Here is a 22831-nt window from a genome sequence, read left to right as displayed (position 1 = left end):
AGATATATAAGTTTTTTGCATTTTGTGTTTACTGGATGGAATGGATGATGATGGAACAATGGCTATACTACCAGCTAATTCCACATTCAAAGACAAAAAAATGTACAACATTTAATAATACATTTTATTTATAAAGCGCCTTTCAAGACACATATAGATACTATTTCCTTCAGAAAAGAGTGTAGAGCAGCCAAGAAAGTTTTCATAGTTTAGTTGAGGAGAAGAAAAAAAAAAGTAACCCACATAGAATCTTCTGCTCCTCATGATTTAGCTTACAGTACAGAATCTCCATTGAAAACCAATCTTGTTGTTGGCAGGCAAGGCCATGAGTAAGTTATAAGCATGCCTGTCTGAAGTCATGATATAATATGGCAAGTGTTTTCCCCTTTTAGCATCCCTCATTTTCTCTCAGAGCTCTGAGACGGATGGATCTTTCAGAGCTACTGTTCGCTGGATTAAAGACACACCTTCCCCTGACCTCCTGTGAGCTCGTCAAGGATTGGTTATGACACATGTCAGTCCGAAACCTCTCAGAGACATCACTTTCATGTGCTAGAGGGGAGTTTTGAACATACACTTCACTTGGTGACCATATTATCAGCTTGTGTTTTATCTCCAGACACACTTCATGTCTTTGCTGCTGTATCCTCCTCAGTGGGAATCTCTCTGCCTGACAGCTCTGTTTGACAGATTTCACTCTGTTTGTACCATCTGGCTTTATGTAATTATGCAAAGCACACCGACTGTGGGGCCATGAAGGTGGTAAGAAGCTTACAGGACTGAAGTCATTTGTGAGTCATTCATGAATTTGTGATAATGGGGACACTCACTACTTCTTCAAGATTAACCAACAGTTGAAAAGCGATTTTTTTAATTTCAATTAAAACATTGAAGTAATGTGTTTTATGTAAGCAGCAGGCTCCTACCTAATGAATTATTGTTGCTGTGTGGTAATTTCTCAACCATTATTATAATCATCCTTGGTTATATAAAGTAGTGAGCAACAAAAAGGTATAATTTAAGCACAGCAGATAATGGCAAATTACAGATTTCAAAGTTTGAATCACCCTCTCTGAAGTCATGTGCACAATGCATCTCTGCATATTTGTATGTATGTGGGGGGCGGTGGTAGTGTAGCGGTTAAGGAACTGGGCTAGCGTGCAGTAGCCTGAAAGTTGTCGGTTCAATTCCCGGCTTCCACCGTTGTGCCCTTGAGCAAGGCACTTAACCCCAAGTTGCTCCGGGGACAATGTAATCCCTTGTAATATAGTTGACATATGTAAGTCGCTTTGGCTAAAAATGCGTCAGCCAAATGTAATGTAATGTGTGGGTGCACGTGCGTCTGTGTCAGCATCAGTGTGTGTGTGTGGCCTGTGTCTGGACCGGACCCAGCATATTGAAAAATTGCTGGAAAATGTGTGTGCGTCCTAGAGCTGCCACTCATGCAGACAGCTCTCAGTCACATTCTGTGGATCGCCATCCAAGGCAGGGAGGATGTGGACGTCTGTGAGACAGTTCTAGAAGAAGAGCTCTAATTGAACCACATGGGAGATTATCCTAAATATAGAGACGCGGTTGAACAAAGCGAGCATGATCCCGGCACGGTTCATTTGGACGACCACGAGCAGGATGTTCTCATAACCTCACTGACACGTTTGTGGAATATTAGCTCGGGGTTAGCGCAGAGTGTGGTGGGGTTCCCACTCAACGTTTAAGGGAAAGGTTAAAGGTCAAATAGGCAGAGGTCAAACACATAGAGGGAGTTTGGCCAGGGAGTTCGGCCAGAGTGTGGTGCAAACCCAGTATTGTCACAGGATTTCTATGCGCACATGGTACCATGGGATTTTTCTTAAAAATGTTCCCCAAAAACAGTAAATGATCAGGGGACATACATTTTGTCAGTTGTCCTTGGTTTTTGGCATTTCAACAAGTTAATCACACTATTCATTGGGCCAGATGTTACACTTGATTGATTTTCAGATTTTCAGGCTGATCCTAAGACCCCCAAAACCATTTCGCACCTGTTTCGGAATGTGACCAGAATTCCTATTCAAAAGTGGAATCTTTTCAGAGGACTCCTTCATAACTTCCGTAGAAGGACATCGAGGTGTATGTAAGTGTGTCTGTTTTGTGTCTACTTAAGGTGTGTGGAGTACTCACGTTGGTGTGTCTGCGGGACTTGGCATAGGTGCTGATGCAGGCAGCGATGTCTTTGGACACACAGCGCTCATGGACTGTGTACTTGCATACTGCACCAAAGAGGGACAGACACAGACAACAACATACAACTCATATCAACATTTGGATTAACGGACATAGCCTTGCATAGCAGTCCAACTATAGCACACAAAGGGAATGAACTTTGCTAATGAATTTGAGCTCAGATGATGATCTGATGTTCATGCTCATGTAAACACAACAGATCACCAAGGAAACCTAACCCAGATACTGTAACTAACCATCCCTATGGGAGTGGCTTTGTTTAATGAATAAATATATTCTCTACTCCAGCATTTCACTTTCTCATGGTTTTGTATTATACACCTGAACTATTTTACTCTAAATGCTGGTTTATAATGCAATATCTTGTATGAAACAAAAATGGTAGTAATTCGTGTGATTCTGAACTTTGATTTCTGTTCCTACAACAGTCTGTGAGCTTCTCCAAGTTTGTAGACTATATTCAAAAATGTTGAGCGTAAACTTTGTGACGTCAAACTACCATACAAGATGAGAAAAGGAAGAGGCAAATTACCAAGAGATCCAAACAACAGATGGGGTAGGCATATAATATCTACAAATGAAACAATCAGGGACAGACTTGGAGCTAAAATACACATGCCTAAATAAAGGCTCAACCTCCCCAAAGAAACAGACTCTGCATTTAAAACAGCTTTACTCCGGGTGCTGCAAGAAGATGGGCCATGTATAAAGAATACAAAATAATAAAACATCCTTTTGTGCGTATCCCACTTTAGGGACAGTACAGTATCCCACTGTGACAGTACAGAGTACAGCACACTCACAGGAGCAACAGAGGCCTTGTTTGCGGACCCCCAGGAGCATGGTGTGGCAGTAGTTACAGTAGGCTGGCTTGTTGAAGTGCTTCAGTCTCCAAACATGCTGCCCATCCTCCTGGTCATTCTACAGAGCGAGAGAGATAGAGAGAGAGAGAGAGAGACAGACAGAGAGAGAGAGAAAGGGGGTGGGGGTGGGCATGAGAAACTTGGATGTCATGGGGGAAAGGAGAGCCTGTATTTTAGTTAGCGATCAAATACCTCAAATACATGTAATACCATTTGCCCATTTTCATCTTAACGTTGTAATGTTTGTACTGCAGGCTGCCATGCTGAGCTTGATAATGCTCTGTAATATGAATACCGTACACTGGGTTCTCTAAATACAGCGGCTATATTGGTAAAGAAATTTGTGGTTGGTGGGAACCATGGGCACTGCTTACAAAACACACACACACACACACACACACACACACACACACACACACACACACACACACACACACAAAAGGGTATGCTGATACACTTGTATGCAAACACACACACACGCACACGCACACGCCACGCACACGCACACGCACACACACAGGCATAAACATACGTACACACTAAATACACACACTTCATCACACTCACCGTCTCCATGCCCAGTAACACCAGAAGGGGTATAGTGGACATTCCTCCTCTGATCCACTCCTCCAGGGTAATGGTCCCATCTTTGTCAAAATCAATCTCCTCCATCATCTCCTTCAGAATCTACACACACGCACTACACACACACACACACACATGCACATGCGCACACACACACACACACACACACACACACACACACACACACACACAAACACACACACGCACACGCACACGCACACACACACACACACACACACACACACAGTGAGTGAGTGAGATGAACGCATTGAGGCTACGCTATGATTGCACAACAATTATCCATATCCATCTGCATGAAATTAATCCAGTAATGTGACAAGATAACAAGTCACATCCCATACCAAGACGCATATGACGCATAAACATGGGCATGCATGTGAGTCCTTACTGGTCGTAGCTCTGTGGAGTCCCACTCCAGATACTCTGCCACATGGACCATTTGATTGATGATGCGGTCCACTTCCTGAAGACAGGAAGAGAGTTTAGACACAACTGGACCCTCCCATGATTGTATTTGCTATAAAGCTGTTAGCAAACTGTTTCCCGAGTTGTGTCTGTCAAATGTGCTCACAACAAAAAAGGCTGTAATGGATGGATATGGATGTGTCCTACTACTGAAATCACGTCTACATGTCCTAAGGTGATATGGTGGTATGTAGGATGACAGTTACTGTAAATGACAACATACTGATCAACTGACCAAAATGATGTCACTATGCTGATGATGTAGGTTTAGACTACTACTAAATGACTGGCCTACTACACTCACCTGCTGACCGATGACCACTGTGGTCATCCAATTACATAACATATCCTATTGCCTAGAGGAGCCAATTCTCCCGTGTCCAGCGCACTTACCGAGCTGTCCAGTACACCATTGCCGTCCGTGTCGTAGAGCCGGAACATGACTAGAGGGGGGCGAGAAAGCAGAGAGCCCATGATGACTCAGTTCAGTAGCTACGGTCCCCACCTATCATCCCCGAGAGAGAAAAAAACATCCCCCGGAGAGTGGGAATTCATCTGTCAGACGGCCGGCTGCTGTGACAAGTGTCGACTGTCACTAGTCAAAGCGCTAGCGGTGGAGATTAGCTGGTGTGTCGTGGTGTTAGTGTGGCAGATTTAGCCTCTGAGCTCTAAAAGAAGTCAATTGGAAATAGAAGCTTAAGGTGATGTCAGTACACGGTGACAAACGGGGTCATTACTGAGGCAAGCCAACCAGACTCACGAAGTTTTCTGAGCACATTGGGAGGCTGAAACTGACTGATGGCACATAGGTAGGTAGAGATCAGGGGAAGAGCTGGTAATTGGTCTTTGGTGAAAAGCAAGAACAGCACAAACCAATCCGACCTGTATGTCTGTGCATGGATGAAGACACGTATACACTAACTAAAGTAGGCTATTTTTAGGACTATTTTGAGGACCTTTGACTATTACTGTTTTCAAAACTCACCTTAAACCACAGGTTTAAATGTCTGAGATTAACATGACCGACAAATCACTGGAGAAGTATTTGGGGATTTACTGTAAGTTCATCTAAGTTCAGTCCTCAAAGACCACAGCATGTTTTGGTTGTTGTTTTGAGCAAAACATGATCTCTTTTCCAGATGACTCGGCCATTATGACCTCATTCATTCATCAAATGTTTTCACTGGTGTTAAACCAGACATTGTATAGCCATTAGGGCCTACTATGTAGGTAGCTTAATTAGTAGAATATATTGTAGGCTACAGCCTATTACTCTGTGGTTTTAGTGCCTCCTTGTACAGAAGGCTACCCTAAATTACTTCAAAAACATTTTCAAACAAATCCCTAGTAGCCAAGTAACCTCCAAAATTCTAAATAAGACTATACAATCATATCATACAATCATGACCACTGAGTCCTGGTGCCACTTACACTCTAGCTTGTCCTCTGGTGTGCCCCTCTCCAAAAGCGACAGGTAACACACAATGTCCTTGAGGAAGACCACCTGAGGGGAGGGCAGAGGAGAGCCCTTCTGAGGCGAGGGGCTTCTCTTCTGGGACACACACTTGTCACTCCGCGTCCGCTCTGGGTGGAACAGATCACACAGAGAGATCACTCAAAACTATTCTCTCTGCCACTGATAGTGGGTCTACCTACCTAATATACAATTGGTTATTTTTGTAAAATGAACATACAGATCAATGTCCACTCCAGCAGCAGGTTATTGTAGTAATTGTTGAGCAGCAGAATAAGCCTAATTGTCACTATTATTCAAGACAAGTAAAGTGTAACAACCTTACCCTCCAGAATTATTGGCACCTCTGCTAAAGTTGACTAAAAAGAGGAATATAAAATCATCTTTTGGAAATTGATCTTAATGCCTTAAGTAAAAAAATGAGGAAATATCCAACCTTTATGGACACCAATTTTCTTTGTGAATGTATCATAAACAAATAAATGTTCTTCCTTAAAATACAGGAGTCATAAGTATTGGCACCCCTATGTTAAATTCCCCTAGAGGCAGGCATGGATCCAGGATACTATGCATCCTGATAAAGTTCCCTTGGCCTTTGGAATTAAAATAGCCCCACATCATCACATACCCTGCACCATACCTAGAGATTTGCATGGTTTTATTTTTATGCTCATTGAGCTCAATGCAAATCAAACCAGCTAATAGGCTAACTGAAATAAAACCATGCCAAGATCAATTTCCAAAAGATGATTTTATATTCCTCTTTTTAGTCAACTTTAGCAGAGGTACCAATAATTCTGGAGGGTACGATATATACTGTCTAATACAGACAAGCCAACAACAGACCAGTCAAGTTACTCAGGTAATTCATTTGCATCCCTCCGAGTCCTTACACACACCACTCACCAGGTGAGAGCCGAGGGGAGCCGGTGGTCTTTGCGGGGGCCAGAGCGTTGCTGCTGGCCCCCACGGGTTTGGACTGGCCGCAGGGTGAGCGGCTGTGGCCCTTGGGCGTGTGGCCCCCGGTCCCTGAGCGCTGAGAGGAGGAGCGGGATGAGCAGGGCGACGTGGTGGCCCCGGAGCTCGGTGTTGGGACGCTAGAGTGCTCGGGGGTGTGCCTGCCCATCGCGGACAGGATGCTCTTTCCATTCATGCCTGAGAGATAAGAGGACAGGAGGAGAAAAAGAAGAAGAAACAAAAGAAAGAAGAAGAAGAAGAAGAGGAAGACAAGAAGTTTTGAATGAAAGGCAGGAAGTTGGAGTTGAGAATTGGAGTGTAATGAAAGAAAGAACAAAACAAACAGGTGCTTAATTAGTTCCTGTTATTAGATAAATAAATAGATAGATAGATAGATAGATAGAAATATTAATTGGCAAAACAAAAATAGGAAGAGAGTTAGAGGAGCAGTGAGAGGATGATTGCCACTGATAAGCGTCAAGAGATACAGTATCATAACCGATACCAGACAGGCATGCTGCTATCACTAAGCGACGGTGAGATGTGGCGACACAGCAGATAAAACCTGAACATCCAAATCAACAGATCCACACTGACGGAGAAGCCGCACAGCCTCCCTTCTGTGGTTACACACAGAAAACACAGATACCAGATACTATACACTGACAAGACCAAACAAAGCAACAAAAAACGGACGAGACACTGAAGGTATCTTCAGCGGTGATGGCTGATGGACAGGATGCTTTTGGCTTAGTGGGAGGGGAGGTGGGTGATATTATGGCCACACCAATGTGGTGGTACCTGTAATTGGAGCACAGGCCACTTCGGTCTGTATAGAGATGCCTGCATCGATCGACATGGGCTCTGCAGACACAGGGGGAGCAAAGAGGGGGAGGTCAAGAGCAATGAGCTGAGTGCCGGCCGGGAGACTCCAGGAGAGGAACGGAAAGGAAGGAAGGTGTTTTGGGGTGAGTGATTCGCTTTTATACTTTGCTAGGCGCTGGTTTTCTTCAAGTCAGTTAAAAAAGCGGCACAGTCTTCCGAGCGGCACAGTCGAAATGATCAGTGATGTTGTTCATACTCGGTTGTGCTTGATGAATCATTTCACGCCTCCTTAATTTATCAGACCATGTCGAGGAAAATCTGAGGTTTTTGCTGAAAGCTAAGGATTTTCATGATGATTGAGGATTTAATTTCCCATCCGGTCTGGTGAAGTGTTGCTCAGGCACCAGAACTTTTTGTTGGGATTCTTTCTAAGAGTATTTGAAAAAAATGCAATGTCATCGAACAAATGCACCAAAAATGAGCTACACCACCGACTTCATCATCAGCTTCAGCTACTGAAACATACTGTAGGCCTACATGCTTACAGTTTCAGAAGAGAGACAATTATCCAGAAGTACTTTACCAAAATCAATTTTCAGATATTATACAGTATGTTTAATGTCATTAAATTCATAATACTAAACATACTGTACTGTATGTTTCAATGCTTCAGAAATATAGTAGAGTCAAGACCAGCCTCTTAACACTTGCAACACTAGGTGGCACTGCAGACCATAGCCTTGCTTCCATCACAGCGGTTGAAATGGCAGTCTACACCAGACTCTGTTCACAACAGGGTTACTGACCATCAGCATTTGCACTTGTTAAGGTTGTATGTATATGTAGCTTGTACAGAGGAAATCTTATAGAAATCTACGACTAGTCACACCGGACGTTTATAGTATACTGACACATTTTAATACCAACTAAACAGTGATCCATATTGTATGACATGCAAATATTGTCTTATTTATTGTCTTATATATTGTCTTATTGTTTACATGGACTATTATTTCTTGTAAATGTGCCTTTTAAAGGCAATTTGAAGGCTATGTTATTTAACCACGTTCAGTGTTATTCAAAAGAGCTCCACACACACAAAAAATGAATCCGACACAGTAGAAAACCATTTTGCATGGTCAAATGACGGTTATGCCTACTTATGCCAATTCAGCATACTCTGTTCACAAAGCATACTGTAGTTATAAAGCAAAAGAACTGGGAAAAAATCCCAAAATGATTGGGCACAGTGCGGCCCAGATCAGTCATCTAAATGCATGATTAGTCAGAAGACTTGAGCATTTACGTCATCGCCTTCAGGGACGTCTTCCTTGCCAATATTGATTTTTGGGTCACTGTTCTTATTTGAAAGAGAAGGTAAGAAAAAAAACCACACACATAAAATCGACAAATTCACTGTGAAGCTCATTTTCTCATTTCCTGTTTTCTTTTGGCCAGGGACCCCCTGATGGAGAGTGAGTGAGCCAGACGCCATCCATCTGTCCCAGTTAGTGGGCCGCCGCTATGCTGCAGAGCAGGATGAGTTCGCTCAGCTCTGCTCTGAGCTCTGCTGGGTTTTGGCTCTGCTCTGTGCTGAAGGCCGGGATTAAGGCTGCATGTCACACTCGGCATTAACAACACACTGAACTAATCAACCAAACACCCTGCGGCACTGATTGTGTGGTCAAGCAACTCCAGCTGCGTGCATGTGCGTGTGTTTGTGTGTGTGTGTGTGCATGGTTGAGATGACCACCATTTCAGACGAGGAAAAAAAAATCTCATTTGCAAGCGCACCTTTCCCATAAAGACAATGGATGCCACAAAACACAGACCAGTGCCTCAGGATGCAGTGATACCCCACATAACAAATATTTATATTACTCAAACCAATACAAACATTTTACCAATAACGAGACTTACTAAATCCAATAGGCTACAACCACTAACATTATATAATCCAACACTGTTACTACTACTACCACTACTACTACTACTGGTAGTCCTACTGCTAACAATAATAAAAACAAAAACATTACTAATAATATCACACTCCCTAGAGGCCTGTTGTGTTCATTGAAATAAATTCCACACTAATGAACTGGGGGCCTGGATGCTGTAGCAGTAGGGGGAGGACTGCTGCTGATATTTACCCAGCATGCTGGCTCCGGCGCGGGGAGCCTCTGGAGAGCATCCCCCACCTGTCTTGCTCTTGAAGGAGGTGAAGAGGTGCTGGCACAGGTCCTCAGGAATGTCATTCTCCAGATAGGTGGCCATGAAGAGCTGGAAGCCCTCATAGTCGATGGGCTGCGTTGAAGAAGCAGACACAGGCCAGAGGACACATGATCAAAGAGAGAGGAATTACAGTGGAGGGAAATACCTCCAGAATACATCCATAAAGCCCTGTCCCCATATCCCCACCACCACCCCCACCCTCATCACCCCCACCGCCATTCCCTTGTTTGGAGATGATACTGGAGCAAGGGCACCGTGGTGACACAGCAGACAGATACACAGGTGTGGAGGAGCAGGAGCAGGAGCAGGAGGCGTCAGAACACACTCTCCAGAGCAAGAACAAGACCTCCCCCACTGGAACTTTACATACAACAACTCTATTGTGAAGAAAAATAAATAAAACATGAGGGCTATCTTATCTCAAAAGCATTGATGATAGATGATAGCCTTTACCTCCACACACATACACACACTGGTGTGCCAAAGGTGGAGCATATAATGGGACATTATTATTTACAGTGTGTATGTTTACAGTGAGCAGATGTAAAAAGACATTTTTGTGTTCTTAGGGCAAAGTAGTGAAACTGTGGACCACTTGGGACACTTCTGGACAGACATGGAATGTAGTGGCCATTCACTGGTATGTACAAGTACAACTCAGACAGCCAGACAAAACAGTTGGACAGCAAACAACCACATTTCGACAGACAATTATGATCATGCCCTGTATGAATGCGTATTGCAAATACTGTACTTGCATGAGAACAGTAGACGTCAGTGGGCCACAATCAGTGTTGCCACAGTTACCTTGAAAAAGTAATCTGATTACTGATTACTGATTACTCCTTTAAAAAGTAACTTAGTTACTTTACTGATTACTTGATTTTAAAAGTAACTAAGTTAGATTACAAGTTACTTTATTAGTTACTTTCAGCAGCTGCCGACAACACCCCCACCGCCTCAACATAAAAATGATAACTGGTTTTGCCAATACTCACTATACTGGAAGTGCATTTTAACAGTAATGTCAACAATGTATAGCAGACATCTCAACCCAACCTACTTAGATACTGAAATTCAAATGATTGTTCAATAATGTCTAGTCAGTACACCAAATAAGGAAGGCCTATTGATAGAAATTGTGATAGTAAATAGCCTGAGTACTGACTGCCCACTACTGCTTACTACTATTTTACTACTGTTTTACTATTGTACACAGCCTAATGTTTTCACTACTGTTTTACTGCTACACTGTTACTTCAACCTGTTCTTGCACTGAAATAGTTTTTTTTATTTTACCTTGCCTACATTACACTTTACTCTCCTATTTGTCTATATTATTTATGCTGGTCTCTAGACCTTACTGGCCTACCTTAATGTTGTCATGTTTAGCTGACACAAACTCAAAATAATGACTGTATAGATAAAATGTGCATCTCTCTCCTCCCTCCATTGTTGTTTACGTTTGTGTCGCTGCTTTACACGTGAGTTGTCCTCATGCTGAAAACGCATAGCCTACAGTAGGCCTACATGATGTTAATCCCCGAGACAAGAAGAAAGCAAAGAATATATCTTTTTACTAAGGAAAATGACAAAAATAGTAATGCACAGTGACTTAGATAAGTAACTTTAATCTGATTACTGGTTTGTAAATAGTAGCGCGTTAGATTACTCGTTACCGGAAAAAGTGGTCAAAATAGACTAACACGTTACTAACGCGTTACTGGCATCACTGGCCACAATCCAGTTTCTTTGAGCTGGAGTACTACAGCATTAAACAGTCACAGTGTTTCTTCTTTCGACAGTGAAAGTGGAGCTGACAGGTTCACTCTTTGTCTGAACCCCCCCCCACACACACACACACACACACACACACACACACACATACACATACTCAGACATACAACCTACCCACTCACACAGATGCACGCACACACCCTTCGACACGGAAGACAAAAGACACACAGCTGAGACACAAAAAAAAAAGAAAAGCAGGACGAGAACTTTTGACCTCTGGGTCTGAGCGTGATCCCTGGCGAGTGCGTGTGTGCACCTCACTCTGGGGATGGGAGAGAGAAATAGGCAATGACGAAGGAAAGCTGTGGGTTACGGGAAAGGGTTATGCTGTGTTTGGGCATGCAGTCTGTAGACACAAAGAACCACAGAGCATGCAAACGCAGAGAGCTCCAGGGCTTACTTGGTTGAGAACGTCTTGCTTCTGTTTGGCGGTCGAAAAAAAGAACAGGTACAAGGATAAAGGAAAAGATGATGTTAACCTTATGTCAGTGCTGTTGGCTGTGTGCTTGCTGTGGAATTAGGGATGGAATTATTTGTTCTGATACAGTAAATGTTGATTTGCGTTCCTTTATTCACATAACGTGGATACTGAATGAATAGAGCCAATGCATATTTTAAGACAAGATTACATGTTTGAGTAAGCTGCTCCAAAACAACTTTGCAGATTGCTGACTTCTAAAATTAGTCATCCAAACTCGTCCACTCTTTCTGTCTCTGGTCTCCATTGTGGCTGGACTCTGACCATTACTGTTTTGGGGCTTTGTTCACATTTCCCCCATTTGTTTTCTCTTGCCTTTTTTGGGCATCACTCGCTCTGAAACGCTCTGCTGACAATACGTAAGAGAGACAGACATTAAAATAATTAAATGTTGAAAAAATAAGAAAAGCTACAGGTTCAGCGCAAGAGAAGGTGTTTGGTTACGACCTGCTGTGGCGTGTCTCTGGAGCCAGTCCAAAGTGGCCTTAAGACGTGAGCTGAAGTACTACAGAAGCATGTGTTTACTGAGTACTGATGACTTACTCAGTACTGATGACTTACTGATAAGTAGGAGACACACTGGGTTAAACTTTATGTAGAACTGTCTGTATTCTATTCAAGAAAATGTGTTTGCGTGTTTGTGAGAGTGTTTGTGTGTATGTGTGTGTGTGTGTGTTCATAGTCTGTGCACATTTGAGCCAGTATGATGTAAGCATGTTTTCGTGTCTACAGGAAGTGGTTAGAGGAACTCCCTTCTTGGCAGAACATGAGTAAGGCAACATCCATAACCATAATCACCCCGCATCACCCGAAAACTTCTCTTCAAAATTACACACCAACTAAAAAAAAGTTACCAACGGGGCCTTTTCTTCAAAACATGTGAGCAGAGGATCCACCACAGCTTGAAACGAGAAGGAAACAAATGAGATTTATCCCAGTCTTTGTCTCATAAATCACCCTGTGGCTGAACTGACACTTCTCCTACACCCCAAAAACCTCCAGCTTCATGCCCATCATTGTGGGCTCCCTCACACCTGCTATTTACAGCCCAGTGCTGGCTCATCTGTCAGAGAGACATATGGGCGCTGTCACGGCGCGGGCTGGGAGAGGGAAGTCGCGCTGATAGCGCGTTGCCCTCTGCTCATGGGCTTGGGCCTGGTGTGGCGCGGGGCGCGTTCAGATTGATGAGTCGTTTCCCCCCGTCCGTTCTACCTTCCAGCGTCCATGTAGGGACGCAGGCTGGCTGGGCTCGCTCACTGGCGCCTGGGCGTGCATAGTCTCCTCTGACCCCGCGGCTGAAGCGACCCCGCATCGATTCGCCCTCGAGTGTCTCTCGCGAGGCGCCACTGACCGGCGAGCCAGGCAAATGGGGCCGTTCGTTATTCTGAGAGGAAGGCCACCGAGAAGGCACAGACGATGGATGACGATCCACAATTTAACGGGATAACGTGTGAAAAACCCTAAAAAACGGCACACTGATGTGTCCTGAGTGCAGCGATGGGGGGCGTTGGCACAGAACGACTGCCACGGCGTTGGCATTTGAGGATATAAACTGGCATCAGCGCTGACCATTCCTCATCAGCTGGCGGCAGATGAAGGGAACTTAGTGGACGTTGAAGGTGAGCTATGTGACGTCTGCCCCTGGCTGGGACCTTACCACTGGGCACCGGCACAAGGCCATTAACTCTCACAGGGGTAGTAATCTACTCTGCTGGTGACATACCTGCTCCGGGTTGTACTTGGAGAGGACGCCGTTGCCGTGGAACTCCTCCAGGACATCCTTCAGCTTCTTGGTGGAGTCTGCGGTGACGAGAGAGAGAGAGAGAGAGAGAGAGAGAGAGAGAGAAAGAGAGAGACCGAACAAAGAAATGAGAGGAAATATGAACACAGGAAAGAGGAATGCAGCTTTCATTTCATTTAATTTCTCGCTCATTTCCTGTGTAGGAACAACACACTAATCAACATTTCTGTAAATTTGCCAGAGTTAGCCAGCTGGATAATTCTCAACAGCTGGCCTCTGGTGAAAAATGTTGAGAAATTATCAGTACTGATAGGGGTAGCATGTAATAATACTACTAATAATAATAATTTAATATAAAGTCTACATCCAGCTTGACTGATATTGAGCCTCCCGGTGGGCATCTAAGCAAAAGAAAGGAATGCTGGAGTAGGATGTAATTTGTATACAATATAAGAAAAATAAGAGGTGAGCTCTTTATTCTACCAAAATAGAATGTGCAGGTAAACAGTGTACCTCAGCATGATTCCCCCCATCACATCAATGTAAATTTGACATGTTGCATGCTTTACTGAACCCACAAGTAACATGTTGCGTAACACTGTAAACTGTGTAAACCCTCCATCTTACATGCATATGTAAATCAATAAATAAGCCAATTTCGCAGACCAAATATTGGCACAGTCAGACATTCAATTACCAACACAGATTGCATTGTGGTGCCTCACTCTCGCCAGCTTCCTCCTGCTTCGTGTATTATTACTAGAGGAGAGCTGGGCTGGGCTGAATGAATTGTGCTAATAAAGAAAGCCAGGCAATTAAACTGTAGACAGCAGTCGAGAAGAAATATCACCCTGTCATATATGCAGTGCCTCGGGCAAAAAATGGGACCCTCTACCATTTCCTCCTCCTCCCTATCTCTCTCTCTCTCTCTTTCTCTCTCTCTCTCTCTCTCTCTCTCTCACCCCTCTTCGCCTGTCTCTGTATCTGTCTCTCTCTTTGTCTTTCCACCTCTGTGCATTATGAGACAAATTGTGAGTCATCATGGCTATCATATCACTGCCCCCGAATGCTGATGCCCCGCAGCACCTGGGGTTGTCCCTGGGTCATATCGTGATTACTCATCTGCCCAGTTACTGCTGAAAAGCAGTAGCATCAGCAGCAGCATCAGCAGCAGCATCAGCAGCGGCGGCAGCAGCAGCAGGCTGAATCACCACAGGATCATTAAAAAAACAAACAAATACTACGATTTACACAAATATTTTGCCAGTAAACACCTCTCGGATAACAAAACAAGCAACATAAAAAAAAAAATGGAACAGGCTAGGTAACATCCTAATTTGTGTTTTGTGCTGGGTTTTAATTCTTGACATGACATGCTGCTCAAAGCTAGATGAAAATTGGAGAGGGAAAAAAACCAGAGTTGAGCACATGGTGTGTATAGTACACGTGCACTTAGATTCACACACACAGACACACACACACAGACACAAACATACACACAAACACACACACACACACACACCATACACACACACACACCACACACACACACACACACACACACACACACACACACACACACACACACACACACACACACACACACACACACACACACACCATACACACAAACCCATAAAATATAAAGGAGGTCAACAGTGATGGAAAACTAAAGAACTGCCTATGCACATTCATACATTAGATCTCTTTCATGTCACGCTGTATTGCGACTAGGCTTCGTATGAGAGGCTGTGCGAGTGAGATGGAGTGTGGGTTTGGTGTCACATGTATAACAGTGTGTGTGATAGTGGCTTGTTGAGAACAGATGACAAAAGAGTTTGATCATTAACAGAGACAAAATAAACAAGCCCTTTAGCGCCTGTTTCCAGGCTGCTCAGCCTAAGAGAGAATACAGACACACACACAAGCACGCATACATGCACGCTCATCTCCTGCGGCAACCATGTATCTCCTCTACCACAGATGCACATAAAAATAAGTGCAACTCAACCGCTACAACATCTTCAGCCTGAACATCATGCGTCATCAGTGTCACACACTTAAGGTGGGGATGTAAATAAATAAATTAAAACACCACTGTGGGTCCTACTACACCTCCCCCTTTACAATCCTTATCTGGTGGACACTTTTACAGCTTGAAGGTCTTGCCCCATGGGTAAAAATCCTTATCATGGCACGCCCAGTATAACTTGCGTCATTTCTCTCGAGGATAGAGTCTGAATTGAGTCTGTAAATTCTGCTGAAGTGCGGGCAGAGGCTGGAAACTTAATATAACACATATTCTTCAGAAAGCCTTGTGGTGACAAACTGCTCTGAGCTGTCTTTCCTGAGAAATTTCCCACCAACTGTCCTCATCCACACCCAAAAAAAAACCTTCTACACTAAGATCTTAGTCATGGGAATGAATCTCAATGCAGAACTTACTTCTCCAAAAGAGGAGAACACTAACCACACAGGCAGTGATTTAAAGGACACCTTTTAAAAGATAGCATCTGACAGTTGGCAAGGCACATTTAAAGATTTAAAGGCACATTTAGTTCCTGGGTGAAATACGCCCCAGAAAAAGGTTGGGAGTTCTGATCGGGAGGATGAATCTGTGTAAATCAGTCTGGACATCATACCTCTTTTATTTGCCTCGTCAATCTCGGCTCGCTCCAACTCTCATTACAGATGTGATGTACTCTACCAATTAGCATGAACATCCCATAATAAGTCAAGTCTCAACCCACAAATAAAGGAAAAGACCATAAAGCTGTTTGAGCGGTTGCCTTAGAGATCTTGACATGACATCAGAATGTTCCATGTAAGAGGGGCACCAGGAAGGACAAACATGCTCGGAGGGAGTACGCATCGTAAGTACTGTGCTAAGGGCTGAGTCTATAAAAAAAGAGCTTTCAGACGTAATGAAACATTCATTACAGGATAACAGGACCATTAAAAAGCACGTTATAAAGCTCTTAACTCATCAAACCATTAACTTCATATCATATCATATATTTCAGAAAAGATATATTTCTGAAGTCTGTAATTTTTGGTGTGGCTCAAATGAATAAGAAGAACTAACTGCCTCACATTACAAGACAAACTATTGTGAATGAACATGTGCAGCTCTATGACAATCTATACACTAAAACAACAAATGGAAGGGTTTCTATTACAATCTCCACCCAGAGATGCTGTTTCACATTTTGGCTATCATCTGGGGAAATAGCCATTTTCATATTTTAATTTGCCTCTGACTATGATGGCCTCTGACATTATGATGGCCATAATGCTGGAACTGCCCATTTAGAGAAGGTAATCACATTGGCAGACATTGGCAGAATGCATTTCCTGTGCAGAAATGGACGCCGGACTGTTGGATACTCACACTCACTGTACTGCTGCAGTTGAGCGAACTCTGCCGGACTTAGACACACCCAGCTGCAGTCCCCCATTTCACACTGCATATGTGCACGTGTGTGTGTGTGTGTCCGTTCCTGCGTATACGTGTTTGTATCTATACGTTGGATATGTGAGCATACATCTGTGAGGTGTGTATGTGTTATGTGTATGTGTGTGTGTGTTTATGAGTGAGTATGGGGGTATGTGTCACAGTATGGGTATAGTGTATGTATGTGAGTGTGTGTAAACGTGTATGTATGTATAGTGTTAGGGTGTGTGTGTGTGTGTGTATTTGTGTGTTTGTGTGTGTTGCCAGTGACGGTTATCCCTCGTTGAGGTGCGCTGAGAAGCTGCTGAGCAGGGCTGGCCACATCTCGGCTCCCTGCCTGCCGAGCCGGACGATGAGACGGGTCATCTGAAGCGACGCAGGCGTGCAAAGAGGAGACCAGAGGCAGCGCGGGAGGACAGGCGACGCACCGCCTGCTGGCCTGGGTGGGTGTGGGGGTACGAGTGTGAAGGTCAGGCTCAATGAGGACGAGGACGAGGATGACGAAGAAGAGGCTGAGGTGCAGGCGGAGGTTGGAGGCAGAGTTGGCTTAGTGCGACTGCCAGAGGCATGCAGGGAGATGTGTCGGATCCACCAGGGAGCTCACAGCGGCGCCCGATAATCTCTCCGTTAACCTAGAGAGAGAGAGACAGGGAAAGAGAGGACAGAGAGAGAGAGAAGTGGGGGGTGAAGGCAGAGAGAGAGAGAGAGAGAGAGAGAAGTCCAAAAATGAACTTGACATCAATAGCTATACTTGAACCGCACAGGTACACTTCTGCATACTCACACGTAAACACACTTCAGAATGTAAGTGAAAATAGAAAGGGGGAAAAAAAGGTCTGCTCTTTCCACTGACTGGCAGCATAGAAGGTGACGCAAAACACTGTGGTGGTTTGCTTTTGTCATAGTACAGAGCCCAACCCTAACCAGCAAAATAGCACCAAAGAGTTCTGCTGAAGAGTTCAAAGGGCCACGCATAGAGTGAGTCACATGGCCTGTGCCTGGCTCTGTGCATAACAGAAATCAATGCTCTCTCTCTTTCTCTCTCTCTCACAGTTTTTCTGTCTCTCTCTGCCCCACCTTTCGCTCATTCTCTCTGTCTAAAATGCTCAAAGCATACAACAGCCATAGCAAGAGAGAGAGAGACAGAGAGAGAGAGAAAGAGAGAGAGGGAGAGGAATGACAAAAGGAAGTGAGGAGCAAGCAGAGGATTACTCTGAGAGCCAGACAGTCAGAGTGAACATGAAATGACAGGCCCTGCAATGAGCTATCCTTTTGCTTGGCTGTGTGTGTATAGGTGGTGGTGGTGGTGGTGGTGGTGCTGGTGGCTAGCACTCAAAACCAGTTGAGCGGTAGATTAGCATCAGTACCTGACAAAATCCACACACAGGGCCATAAAAGAGCAGTAACAAGTCGCAAGACTACAGTGTGCGTGTGTGGTGCACCACATTTACTGAAGTCGTGTGCAGGAGGCCAGATCACAGGATAAAAAGCCACCTAGGTGATCTCAAGTGTGAGTCGGTTTGAACTCAAGTCCTGGAAGCCATGTTCTTATGTTTTTTTTCCTCTACATGTGAGATGAACACTTGGAGTGAAGAGTCACGCAATCTGGTAGTGTCAGAATGTGAATCATGATTTCTCATATGTGCAGCAAATGAGTGATAATTTTCACTAATTGGTGAAATGTGCTACTTGTTTGAGAGAGAGAGGGAGGGAGGGAGAGAGAGAGAATCTCCCCAGAGTGAAACATCTGAATCACTTTGGGAAATGAGGCTTGCGAGACCATTACCAAACAGCTCTTCGCTGGAGCATCAATCTGTCATGCATACTCACTAACACACACACACACACACACACAGAGGGAGAGAGAGAGATGATAAAGGAGTGAGAAAGAGCAGAGAAATTTTCATCTGTATCTATCTGATCTGTTCACTTTCCCGTGAATCCATAGATATGCACAGAATTGACAGATAAATTCTATACTGAGGCTCATTGACATGCTTTGATGATTGATATAATGTACAGTATATACATGGATGGAATATATGGGAGGATAAATAGATGTATACATGGCTGTTGCATAACAAGCTAGTAGTAGCCTGGAAAGCCAGCCCGAACTTAGCCCCACCCACAAAATTGGTCGGTCGGAAGTTTGGTCTGGACTTGTTCCATTGAGAAGCAACTATGCCCAAACCAGAGTGGTTCGAACCAATCAAATTGTTTGGGCTGGCTTTGTACGATGATGGACAGATGAGCAACAGTGCCCATTATATCTATCATATCACCTGAGCACGCTTCGGTTGATTTTGTTTGCAAAAGAAACACTGTCGCTAGAAGATAGACATTTAGATTTTCGCTATTGTGTCTATTGTACAAGATATTGACAGCTCAATGAATGTTAAAACAATGTTAAGGCATTTGTGGAGAAGAAGGATGGTTCAGGTGTTCTTCCTACAGGATTCACGGTAAGCTATTTTGTTGCTCTGATTGGTTAGGTCTATCCAATTGAGTGCAGAGGCATTCCCCCCCTGTATTGGTTGAAACATGCCCCATAATCACGTCCCAATGGAGCAGTATCATACTCAAATTCTGACTAGAATTGAGTATGACGATGTCAGGCTACGCTAGGAAGGGTGTCCAAATGTTTTTCAAGTGGTTTCAAAGGTCTCCTGAAAATATCCTGAAATAAGAGAGACAGCCATTCCCTTGTGTCGGTATACTAGGCTGGCTGGTGAATTTGAGTGCAAAATAATTCATCAGTATTAGCTATGACTAGTTTTACATTAAATACGTGTACCTCTCATTAACTCCTGGATTAACCCCATAATTACTAATTGTCAGAAATACAGTGAAGTGTACCAAATCAAAACAGTCTCATACATTGGGAAAGAGGCTGTGGGTCATTTTAAAACTGGTCGGGGGCCACATTTGGCCCCCTTAGCCAGACTTTTGGCATGCCTAGATTCTATTTGGTATGTAGAACAAGGAAAGAATGGTGGCAAATGACAAACATAAAAAATAAACAAAAGAGAAGCATCCAGAGCTCTCTGAAAAATGAATGACAGCTATAGGAGGTCAATGTCCCCAAGGTCTAGGCCTAACCCTAACCCAACCCTAAGACCAACTCATACTCTAACCAAAGTATGTAAGTTTATTACCAGATGAGTAGGCCGACAAGATGAGGAGAGACAGCACTCGAACTTGCCGGATGACTGCCCAGACTGGGTGGTGTGCCCACTGAAATAGGCTGTAATGGGCTATGCCAATATTGATGCCAGGCATACCCACTGCAGGGTCTCATAGTAGACAGTGCTCAGGAGAGACCTTGTCTACCAGTGTGTATCAGTCACTGAGATAGCTATACCAAGTTTGGACTGGAGGAAGCAAACAGCACACACAGCGACAGGATGTATTTGGTCCAAGGCCCAACTGAGTGCGGTAAAACCTGTGGGAATGGGGAGGAAGGGCTGTGTCTTTAGTCTTGGAACTTGATCTGAGGACATCAAGTTACAAACCTTAGGATGTGTTCAGCTGTGTCCTAGGATGTACTTACTGCCCGTTGGCATACATCATATAATACGCATTGATTTCTGAGGTTGACATAGAGGCAAGAATGCCAGTGGATGCACAGAAGAGAGCTCCATAAGGTATCAGCGTTTCAACATGTTCAGCATAGAGCCTAAAAAGGAAACAACGGCAGAGGTCCTCAAAGTGTGGACTCAAAGTGATGGTCGATTGACTGAATGATTGGCAGATAACATGCAGCAGCTCATAAATATAAAGGTCAAAGAGACTGACTAGATGGCATTAGCCTGCCACTCTCTACATTTTCTGTCTCAACACCATTTTGAAAAAGAGAAATAGTAAACATACATAATTTAAAAACCTTACACCTAACTAGTTTGCATGTTTTGAGGGGCATATTTTCACAATATGACTCTCTCCAGATGAAGCTCCGCCTAGGTCCACTCACATCCATCTGGGATTGCTTCCGTTGAGAGTGATTTCGGCACCAGATTTTATGGTAGAGCCAATCAGGACGCAGGGCGGGAGTTTCATAGATGTGACGTAACGTAGAAGCGACTGTGAGACTGTTCTCAGTGTCACAGGTTGGCTTCGATGTGAGTGGTTGAAGTAGCACGTCAATAGATGACGGACAAGTGGCTTATCCAAATCATATGCAAGGATTTTTGATAAGGCTCAGCCTTCTGAAACACCTCTCCAATGGATGGATCCAAGATGGATGAGTGGAGCTAGGCGGAACGAAATTCATCTGGCGAGAGTCAGGTTAACATTCTACCATGGGAGTTAAGATTCAACAATGTTGACAATGGTTGATGACGTCAGAAGTATTGCCTTGCTTTTAGTATTATAATCTTCACAGTCCCTAACAACAGCAGTGTTAAATGGTGTAGTGGCTAAAGCAGATGACTTATTATCCCAACGCTGTAGGTTCTTGATTTTCTTATGATGTGAGATTGTCCTCTTGCTTCTCGCTAACTGCAGGTGAACTAGTGTGACACGTAGATTCAATTGTTTTTGACTGATGTATTGTACCTATGGTCTCTCGATGTAGAGTAACTATATACATAAATATGTATGGTCAAAACCTATTGTTGTGTCTCAGAGGGCCTACTCTTACTCAGAGATGAAAAGAAGAGATAGGATGCGAACTCCGGCCGAGCGCGCAGTGCACCAACGCGCTGCCGTTAAGCCACGAGACAGTTGATAACCTATGGGATACCCAGATATTTGTCCAGGCTATATATTTTTTCCAACACAGATATTTAACACAAATAATGACTCATATTGGTCTGCTTAAGTTAACTGTTTTGTATGCTTGCAATAGGTTTAGGTTTTGGCTGATGCCAATGACAATACCAGCATTAATCACTCGGTTTAGATTAGAAACATGTCGACATAGGCCGTGACAGAACATTTCTAGGGGGTGGGGTATTACACGTTGCCACTGTTTCCACCAATGATATGTATCGCTGCATCATCAACAATGTTGTTGGAACTATGGTGTTCGAACGTCGGAGGTAGCAATTGCGACACAGGCAATGCGATGCTTTCTGGAAAACAGGTGTAACAGTGTCGTTGTTTAGTCGCAAGTTGCGTCGTACCATGGCGGTTGAGCAACGTCGTTGCTAACTTTTCTAGAAACGACCCCCAGGGCTGCATTTCTAGAAAAGGTACCTTAGTCGTTGCTAAACCACCGTGGTGCGCAGGCATGAATGAGTGCATGTTGTGAACACAGTTGTATATAACCACTATGGCTATCTCTGCTGTTACACCCCTGTACTCAAGATGGATGAATGTAAATTTAAAATGTTATGATAAGTGAAAAGTGCCTGTCAAACCCTCACAGTGACGAATAAGTCTGAAATGCAGACGTTTTGCCCTACACACTTTTGTCATCTGACTTTGAGTGTTTTTTGTGATCTTTGGTATGTTATCAACAAATTTTGACAGGTGCAATTATTCATTATTCAAATTCCTCATGTTATTTTCCCATAGGAAAAAAAACGCACAGACCCGGATTTCCTTTTATGGGCAAAGATGGCTGCTTTTTTATAGAATAGACGAACTCCAGAGATCTATTCTTATTGTGATGGCATTTGCATTGCAACAACGTATTGCTTGAAACTAGTAGGAAACATGTAGAAAAACATACAAAGAAAAGGGGGAAAATGCTGTTAGAGCTCTTCCTGCTCAA

General features: G+C 43.8%; 1 protein-coding gene across 1 annotated transcript in view; it reads right to left on the bottom strand.

Annotated features, from left to right (window-relative positions):
• LOC125291653 (diacylglycerol kinase beta) overlaps window positions 1–22831 on the bottom strand; it is a 91374-nt gene that overhangs the window by 53975 nt on the left and 14568 nt on the right. Inside the window, 12 exon segments of the mRNA XM_048238473.1 lie at window positions 2161–2249; window positions 3027–3144; window positions 3654–3773; window positions 4081–4155; window positions 4551–4600; window positions 5589–5741; window positions 6538–6786; window positions 7390–7452; window positions 9564–9717; window positions 11843–11863; window positions 13644–13720; window positions 17053–17747. Coding sequence (XP_048094430.1) covers window positions 2161–2249; window positions 3027–3144; window positions 3654–3773; window positions 4081–4155; window positions 4551–4600; window positions 5589–5741; window positions 6538–6786; window positions 7390–7452; window positions 9564–9717; window positions 11843–11863; window positions 13644–13720; window positions 17053–17131 — 1248 coding nt within the window. The 5' untranslated portion in view covers window positions 17132–17747.

The sequence above is a fragment of the Alosa alosa genome, chromosome 3, assembly GCF_017589495.1.
Source record: "Alosa alosa isolate M-15738 ecotype Scorff River chromosome 3, AALO_Geno_1.1, whole genome shotgun sequence".
Taxonomy (NCBI): Eukaryota; Metazoa; Chordata; class Actinopteri; order Clupeiformes; family Clupeidae; genus Alosa; species Alosa alosa.
The sequence above is the reverse complement of the archived record's forward strand: the minus strand, read 5'-3'. Positions and strand labels throughout refer to the sequence as shown.